Source organism: Myotis davidii, unplaced genomic scaffold, assembly GCF_000327345.1.
Source record: "Myotis davidii unplaced genomic scaffold, ASM32734v1 scaffold235, whole genome shotgun sequence".
In the NCBI taxonomy this organism is placed as follows: domain Eukaryota; kingdom Metazoa; phylum Chordata; class Mammalia; order Chiroptera; family Vespertilionidae; genus Myotis; species Myotis davidii.
In genome coordinates this window covers 3280179-3289974 of record NW_006287462.1, presented here as the reverse complement: position 1 = coordinate 3289974, position 9796 = coordinate 3280179, and the positions used below count along the sequence as shown (strand labels likewise).

The 9796-nt window shown below is 39.5% G+C and overlaps 1 protein-coding gene across 1 annotated transcript in view; it reads left to right on the top strand.

Annotated features, from left to right (window-relative positions):
- Nucleotides 1-8997, top strand: part of TMEM156 (transmembrane protein 156) — a 32408-nt gene extending 23411 nt beyond the window's left edge. The window contains exons 6-7 of the mRNA XM_006759339.2: nt 6343-6443; nt 8938-8997. Coding sequence (XP_006759402.1) covers nt 6343-6443; nt 8938-8997 — 161 coding nt within the window. The remainder of the gene's footprint in view (nt 1-6342; nt 6444-8937) is intronic.
- Nucleotides 8998-9796: the final 799 nt, after the last annotated feature.

Genomic DNA, 9796 nt, shown 5'->3' with positions numbered 1-9796 from the left:
ATAAATCACTGGGGCCAGATGTCTAGCAACCAAGCAAGATAACATGAAAATTCAATTTTTACTTGCTTAACTATGATTTTTATGACTCTTAAAATACAGATTTGGGTTCATAAAACAGTAAAGGTTATAGCCATCTGCTTGGTTCCAGAATAGATCAAAATGTGGAGGGTGACTCTATGCGCAGGAAGAATTTCATAAGTGTGAAGAATTTATAGGCAGAATAGGGTGATTTATTTTAATGCCTTTATGTGACAGTCATTTATGCCAGGTATGAAAGAATTGATGATAAAACATATGCAGATAAACATTTGCTCCATCTTTGCACAGACTCTCCCTGCCTGAACCATCCTCCCTCCCTTGCCATCCCCTGCATACCTCCCCTCCTCCCACCCTGCCTTTGTCTAGTGAACTCCAACCCTGGTTTAATTGACACCTCCTCAGGGAAGTCACATTGGATCTCCCAAATTAGGTCAAGTCCCCTTATTACACATCCTCATAATACCGCAAGTCTCTCTTTGTGGCAATTATTACTCTTGCTATTTGAAATATATTTTTATCCTTAACCCAGGATATGTTTTTATTGATTTTAGAGAAAGAGGAAGGGGGGTGAGAAAGAGAGAGTTTAGTTGCCTCCAGTATGAGTTCTGACAGGGGATTGAACCAAAAACCTAGGTATGTGCCCTGATCAGGAATCAAGCCTGAAACCATTTGGTTTACGGGATGACTTTCAATCAACCGAGCCACTCGGCCAGGGCTATTTGATGTTTTTGTGTTATTATTTGACTAGAGGCCCAGTGCACGGATTTGTGCACATTGAAAGGAAATTAATTAGAAGAAATATTTTAGAGTCCAGGGAGGGACCACAGGAGGGCTCCAGGGCGTGTCCTGCCCCTCTCACCCAGTCCCCATCAGGGCTGATTGGAGCTGATCAGGGCCCATTGGGGCTGGCTGGGGAGGGACTGTGGGAGGGCTCAAGGGTGTGTCTGGCCCATCTTGCCCAGTCCCAATTGGCCAGAACCCAGCCGCAAGTTAACCTACCTGTCGGAGCATCTGCCCCCTGGTGGTCAGTGCGTGTCATAGTGACTGGTTGAACAGTCGAATGGTCGGACACTTAGCATATTAGGCTTTTATGTAGAGAGATTGATGTCTCTCCCGTGAGCCAGGTAGCTCATTGAGGTCAGGGGTCACTATCTTATAGTACTCATTACTACATCCCAGCTCATAGCATAGTGCATATAAGGGCACATAATAGGTGCCCAATAAATATTTATCAAGTTAATACAACTCTATGCTGACTATGTTGAAAGAACGGCTGCACAAAGACCTTCTAAATACTCCCCCCCCCTAAATTATAACTTTTGATAACGCCTATTCAAAATAATGAAAGGAAAATGGTTAAACACTTCATCAGTTTCATTCCTTGGAGTATTAAGGATATTTGCAGTGTGAATGAACCGGAAACTGAGTCAATGGCTCAGAATATTGGCAGCTGTCTGTTGAATTACTATTTTTTTCTCTTTAGCTGTTAATTCTAGATAATTTTGCAGTAATTTATTTGTCCATCCTCATTTGATTTTCACACTGGCCAGATTTGGAGCAAATGAGTAGTTTTAAGATCACTGTTATTAATAACAGACAAAGCTTTGTACATAGTAGGAAGTTGGTGCCTGGAATAATGGAAATCTATTTTAAGTTACCATAATTGGTTCTATTAGCCCTGAAAAGCTACTAGTTATCTTGGGCTTGCACAAAAGTGCCAATGTTTTTATGTGACGGAAAGGTTAGAATGATGTATAGCAGTATTAAAGTTCTGCATAGCAATAAGGATAAATCATTAAGACTGGAAGGCTTTTTGAAGCCAGATTAGAATAAGAATTGCTAAACCATCTGAAAATTTCCACATCTGTCTTGATCACAGTCATCTGTTAAGATTAACTTGAGTTCTGTGCATTTTTTGAGAAGCTCTTATGAGGAAACCTAGTACAGTGGGGCCTTGACTTATGAGTTTAATTCGTCCTGAGACCGAGCTCGTTAAGGAGCTCGTTAACTCAAATTACTCTATCAACTCAATGCAAAAAATCGGCCGAGAGACAGCTGGTATCTCAAAAAACTCGTTAGTCGGGACACTCGTAAGTCAAGGCCCCACTGTACTTTGTGGGTAACAGTTTGGACATTTATTGCCACTGTCTCCACGAAGGGTCATGGTTGAATCTCCCAAAGTACGAAGGAGAGGGACACACTGAGATCATCATTTCCAAGGTTAGCTCTCCTTACCCCTCTCCTGTTGAGCACATATGCGGGCCCTGCTAAATTCTGAGCAGACCTCCTGAGTGGGCTTAAAAAAATGCTGGTAAAAATATTCTGTTTTGCACTTCTTAGAGCTTTCTATTTTTCGAAGTACTTCAAAATACACCGTTATTACCTCATTTCACCCTTACCTTTCTTTTCCTCCGTTAAGCCTCAAGGCAGCCGCACTCGCTTTGCTGAAGTCACAAGGAAATGATCTCAGTAGTTCAGGGATCAGTAACCACTGCCGACCTTTTATACGAAATCTGTGGGGTGAGGCAGGGCCCTGCCAGGATAGGCTGCTTGGCTGCTGCAGCCCACGGGCCACGAAGCCACACAGGTGCCTGGTGTAGGTGAATTTACCTGATCCTGTGCCTCCTTTCAGGCCTGTGGGCTCAGCCTCCTGCAAAGGTAGTACACAAAGAATGATTCCTTGTATAATCCCGCTCACATCAATAGGTTTAGAAAACCAGAGGGCCACTGTATTAATTCACAAAGAGTAATCCCAGTGAGAGAAACGCGACCCAAAACATTTCTGAGCAAACACGTGTGTCCTCTCTCCTTAGAACCACCTGGGAAGTCAAATCACAGTCAACACTTGTTTGGCAGGTCTTAGGGCGGATTCCTCTGCCAACATACGTTGGGGGGCCTTCTTCCCCAGTTTAGGGGAAGCCCTTTTAACACTTAACAGGCTTTGGCCTGGGGGTCATTTCTGAAGATGACTTCGTGTGTTTCTGCTCTGATTGTGGGTTGATTTGATAGATTAACTCTCAGAGGGCAGTCTTATCCCCAAATTCCTAGGTGGCACCCCAGTTGACTGCTGTACTGCGTCTAATCACACCCTTTTATTAAGGAAAATGATCAACGCGTCTTTACTGAAGACCCATCACGTGTCATGCTCTAAGGTGGCTTCTTGCATAAAATACAATCTTTGTACACAAGAAGGCAGACAAGTAAGCAATTACAGCAAAACTGGATAAATTCACAATTGGGGAAACAGAGGTCACAGAGGATCATATTTTGCATGGACACCTAACCCTACTTACTACTCCTTGTTTTTGTTGTTGTTGTTGTTTTTAGCTATTTTGGTTTTCCAGTGTAATAATCAAGTAAAATATTGTTGAACAAGTAGTTTTTGAGATAAGAGTATAAAAAACTGATGGGGAAAATTCACTTAGCAGCTCAGAGAGCCTGGTAAGATGAGGAAGTTTTAGATGTGCCTTCACTGTGGGAGATGTACCTTGTCTTTGGCAGGAAAACCATCAGGAGCAAAGTGGACAGAACATCTTGCAAGTTTCTGACACTCGGAATAAAAAGTTACCTTGGAAGGATGAGTTGAAGTTAGATACCAGATGTCAAAAAACTTTTTGAACGTGATAGAAATCTTGAAAAATAATGACCAGAGGGCACCCTGGACATTGTCATGGGCAGGGTGATAGAGGCTTTATCCGGGAACATAAGGCATGGAGTTTTACTTTTCATCAAACTTTCTACTGCTAGAAATCCATTTTATTCACTAGATTCAGCCAGGTCAAACCTCCAACTGGGGTTCTTTTCAATGTTTTAGGCTCTTCTGTGGTTCCTGAAAAAAGTCAAAGAAATGCTTGGTTCAGAGATTTGACAAATTCATAAAAAGACTTCTGTGAAGTTTTAAAATATGTCTGGCTGCTTCTACTGCCTTAACTGGTGCTGCTGAATTAATATTATTCAAAAGTAGCTCTATTTCCCAGGGTAGAACAAAAGAAGTTCCACCTGCTTTAACAGCTATTCTGAAGAAGTTATTAAAATCACACATGTCTTACTTTTTGCCTTTTCATCAAATTTTCAGAAGTTTTGCTATAGCATAGCAGTTACATGACCCTGGTCACTAGAAGAGACAGAGGGTAATGCCCCACTAGAGAGTTACTTTAGATCTCACTTAGTAAAATATGGTTATACCATAATATAAAATATCAGCAAACCAAATGAATAAGCAACTGGTGAGCAGCTTGGCTTTCCAATTGGAAGAGCTCTGTTCATTTTCTCCAATAATTATTTAGTTTCATGAATAGGCTCTTTGGATACTTTAACCTAATTGTGTAAACAATTATTTGCATAGTAAGTTCATAGTAAGTTAAGGTGCATCAGAAGCAACTTGGATGTCTGTAAACAGATATTGAAGTTAATATGTACAAGCCCTTTGAGCCAGTAGTTCTATTTCTAGGAATTTGTCCTGTAGATGTACTTACATGGGCGAGAAATGACATATGTACAATGTTTATTGCTAGTGTGTTCACAATGTCAAAAGATTAGACACAATCTATATAGAAGGCTATGTGATAGATGGATTATGTGGAATACCAGGAGGCTGTAAAAAGGAATAAGAAAGGTCTTAATGTGGAAAGATCTCTAAAATATGTGTGGATAGTAGGCTACCAAATTGTGTAAAGAGTGACAAAAATAACATACATATGTATAAAAGTATAAATCTATCTGTCTATCTATCATCTATCTATCTATCTATCTATCTATCTATCTATCCATCCATTTATTTATCATCTATTAATACACAAAAAACAAATAACCTTGGTTGCCAGTGGCAGAGGAAGGGAAGTATGTGATGCAGTGGGAAGTGATTGTCTAGGATATGGGGTAAGAGGGAGAAATTTCACTGAATATCCTTTTATAGTTTAAAAAATTCTAATCATGTGAATGTATTGTTTATTTAGAAAGCTAAATCTAAAAATTAAGTTTTTCTTATTGAAAATTTTCTCTAATGTTGTATTATTTATTTAGAAAATTAAATCCAAAAATTGTTTTTCTTATTGAAAATTTTCCCTAATGAATGTATTATTTATTTAGAAAATTAAATCCAGAAATTAAGTTTTTCCTATTGGAATTTTTCTCTAATAAATGTATTATTTATTTAGAAAATTAAATCCAGAAATTAAGTTTTTCCTATTGAAAATTTTCTCTAATGAAAACAATAAAAATTCCCAGAGAAGGGTTGATGGTATTTCTATTTTGGTAAACTATACCAGGGTTAATCATCTTCATGGACAAGAAATATCATATTCTTGATTACATGTAAATCCTCCTTTTTGACTTCTCTTTTTAAGAAGCAACTATCTGCTTCTCTTTACTTTATAGGTCACCTCATTTCCATTCATGTCCAGGGCTTTGTATAAGAAGCAGAGGCATCTGTGAAGCAAAACCCACATGTACTATGTAGGACTAAGTTTCAATATAAAAAACTAGAAAAGCAAGACTTCAGACCCCAGTGGAATAAAAGAGATACCATTATGCCATGGACATGACATTTCATCTTCTGCTTTGAAAGCAGCTAAAGATAATATTAGACGAATTTGACGGAGTCACATGGTCATAGTAAAGAAAGACAGATTAGAATTCACCTAGTTTGTAACTTTGCTTTTTTGGTAAAATTGTCTCTGAAATAAAGGATGTCATTAATATTCTTCTTAAGGACCCATTTCAACAACGTACCATAGAAGGACATGTTTGCAGTCAGTTTCCAAACTAAAATTCTTTTCTTGCTACTTGACATTGTACTTAAAACATTTTCTCTCTAGTTCGCTCCTTCTCAACTATGCTTTAGGTCTGGTCCCCAGAAAGTGGGAGCAGAGGAATAATGAAAGGAAAGAAACAGAGTTGAGAGGAATGGGTCTAAGGTGTCAGAGTTGTAAGCAGGAAATTTAGTGAATGGTGGAAACTGCCAACATTCTTTCTAGACCAGTGGTTCTCAACCTTGGCTGCACATTAGAATCACCTGAGAATCTTTTTAAATCCTGATTTCTGGACCTCATCCTCCGGAAATTTTATTTCTTTGTTACTAATGTTGTGGCCCCACCCCATAACAAAGAAACAGAATTTCCGGAGGATGAGGCCCAGAAATCAGGATTTAAAAAGATTCTCAGGTGATTCTAATGTGCAGCCAAGGTTGAGAACCACTGTTCTAGATGGAGGGCTTGGTTCTCCTACTTTATTAGAAAACACTGTGTCTGTGTTTGCATTGCTGTGGATTAAATAGAGACGAAAACTGTTCTCCTTCTTAAATAGCAGGGGCCAAGCAGAGGCTGCCCTCGACTCAGGTCAAGGTGGTGCTTTCTCCAATACCAGAACTAGAAGTGCCTTCCCCGACCCATCAGCGCGTATACACGGTGAGTCATTATTCTGCTTTATTGACGATTTGACTTCATTCATTATAAACGCGAAGAGATCCAAGGAAGTATACTTCAAACTATGTTTCTATTTGAGAGTAGGAGATAGAAAGTGATGAACTTGCAAAATCCGCTCACATGAATTCAATGACATGAAATAAAATTACTTGTTTCTCCAAGGTGATGGAAGAACCAGTAAACTAATCTCTTTGTTAACCAACATGTGCCTCTGAGCTGTCAACTCATCCCTTGGCACTGTTTCCTGGGGTTGAGTCACAATTTCAGTGGGCCAATCATTGTTTCAGTTGGAGCATGAGAAAAGAGAGAATGTGAATTTATAAAGAACTGTCCACTGATCCTCAATTACTGAAACTAAAGACTTCTCTAAATTTAACATCTGATCATCTAGATTAATGTACATTGCTTCCCATCTATTTGAATTCAAAACTGTGGTCAGAGGTGTCTTAGAAAATTTTTTTCACTCATTCAACAAATATTTATTAAGTAGCTGTTCTGTTAAAGGCAAAATTGGTAGCCATTGTAGGTGGTATAAAAATTGTAACAGGGAAGAGGAGGGACACTAGCATTTATTTGTTGTATCCTTTTGTGCTTGGTGGTGATAGGCTAGATCATTGATTCTTCACAATCCTTGGGTAGTTAGCAGTCAAGGTCCTAATAGGAAACCATTGATATACTTAAATAATTTGTGAAGAGTTTAATAAATGGTTTATTAAACTAGGAAAACCAAAAAGGAGAGTGTGACACCATAGGACTAATAAGTGGGGATACTGCTCCTGTCTCTAAGATGAAAGGATCCTGGAGAAACACACACAGAAACAGACACACATGCACACATACACACAGGTGGAGTATGTGCAGAGGGCTGCCCGACAGGAACTGCGACCTTTGGTCAGGGGACACAACAGCCTGTGGTTGCCATGAAGAGAGAGAATAAATACCCCAGTTTGGCTGTTCTCCCTTTACTCAGTGTACTTCCCACTGGCCACACTGAACCAGAGCCAGGGGACGCTGACACCAGATGGAGGCAGTTCCTATAGATTGGCCACCCAGAGTACCAGCAGGTTGGGAGAAAGTGGAGGGCAGATCTGAAAAGGTAACCAAAGGGATCCAGCACAGGTGGCTCAATACATCAAACTGGAAACTATGTGCCAAGGATATGTTTGTGTTCAGGACTAGAGAGAGGCTGGTCTTAGTAGTTGGGTCTTAGTGTAATCAGGGTCTGCTGTTGGCTCAGAAATTTCTACGTAGACTGTAATGTAATCATGTAATTGTTTTAATGGAATATTACAGGATATTTTTATGTCTGATTCTTCTCATTCTGGTCCTCATTCTGGGATGCTCAACCTGGCATAGGAAGAGCTCCCCTTTGTTCATTCACCAAACGCTTGTGCCAGGAATTCTTCTACTCATTGGCAAAAATAACATGCAGTCAGTGGAGGAATCAGATTAGGGAATCCCTAATTCCAATAGAGTGCCAAATAACATGATAGAGGCATTGACAGGGAACTTGGGATCATAATGGAAAGATTTTGCATTCAGAGGATACATTGCCTAGCATTTAATAGATGCTCAATAGTTATTTTTTGAGTGAATGATTAAGGCCTACCTGCCAGGGTTCTTGTCCCAGCATCAAGAAGGATTCAGGAATCTGGAAAAGGCTGTGCGTAGATGACATAGGAATCCAGAGACCAATAAAGAGTCTGGAGACGAAATATAATTTTGAAAGGCATTGGGGGCCAGAGGAGCTTAGCTAAAGGAGCTAAGTTCTAAGATCTTAAGTCTAAGGTCTTAGGTTCTTTCGTCATCCCCAGGACCCCATGCTTTTTATTAACACAACTTGTCCTGAGGCGAGGCAGAGATATATACTTCAAAGGGTCAGGGTTTGGTACAGAGTCCATTGTCAGAATGGGGGAGTAGCCTACAGCTGTTCAGGTGTTTGGCCAGTAGGAGGCAATAACATGTAGATTAAGATGCCTTTTAGCTGTCTGGCAGCCACAATCAATTTAATGTATCCTATTCAGGTTTGGGGAAATGCCTTCAGCCATTCCCAACAGTCCCCAAGTCTCATCAACCTTTTGATGAAACTCTTGAAATTATGACATGCTGGAATTGGTCTCCGGCATGTAGCTTCTATGTCTCTCTACTAGAATCATGGACTGTGAACACTTACAGAAGTGGAGAGTAACCCAAACATATTGTAGTGGCAGAGGCTGGAAAAAACCCTAGGTTTCCTGAGTCCTGGGCTGAGAAGTTTGTTTACCACACTGTCTTCTTGGATATAATGGAGGCTCCATTGCATAACATGGGATTGGAAGAGCCCTTAATCAGTGACTCTAGATTTTTAGTGTTCTTATAAGACACACTTTTGATGAATGGTTTTAAACTTGTTTTCCACTAATTCTCTTCAGGTAATACTACCAGGTAACAACATGTTTGTGTGATTAATATTTGTCTTTTTATTTTTAATCTTTAGAACATCCTTCTGAAGTCCTCTGAACAAGTTGGACAAAATCCTTTTGAAGAATACTCATAACTTTATTTTGGGACTGAGTTAACTGGTAAACCTATGAGTCCAGTTGAGGATGCACAATAGTAAATAGCATCCTGGCTCCGGAGCACTCATGGGACCCATGAGATCAAAGAAATGAGAGTTTTTTTCAGGAAACCATTATGAGTCATGGAAACAAGCTGATGAAACCCATGGAAATAGGAAGGGAATGCTTACTCTTCTTGAATATCCATCATTACACAGCTTAGGATGGCCCCAAGATTTTGATTTTGAGGAATCAAAAAACAGGGTCAGGCTTTTCTCTGCTTGGCTCAGGGTGCAGAGTCTGATTTGATGGGTTTTCCTGGAGAATGGATTATTTCTCTTGGCAAGTCACTTTAAGGGGCCTGAGTTGTTTGCTTCTACATTTGTTTGGATTTATAAATCTTGCCTTTGAAACATCCCCTGTGACACTGAGGATGTTTCAAAAAATTCAAAGACACTAAAATACAATGAATTGAAGTAAAATTTAAGTGAAACTTCAATATTTAAATTTAATAGCAAAGTGTGTCTTCTGATTCCTTTGGCTTTCATATGTTTTATGGATATCATTCATATCAGAAATACTTACAGTGATTAATTATAAGAAAAGCACATAGAGATAAGAGGGCAGTTCTTATCACTGAAAATTATAAAACTATCCTTCCACAGTTAAGGTGCAATTTAATCTCCTGGCATCATTATTTGGTTAAAATTGCTTAGCTGAGTAGAATTCCAGACTTGGGAATTCTGGTAGTCTCACATTTTCTTGTCGGTCTAGCCCTGATGAACAGGTGAGTCGGGC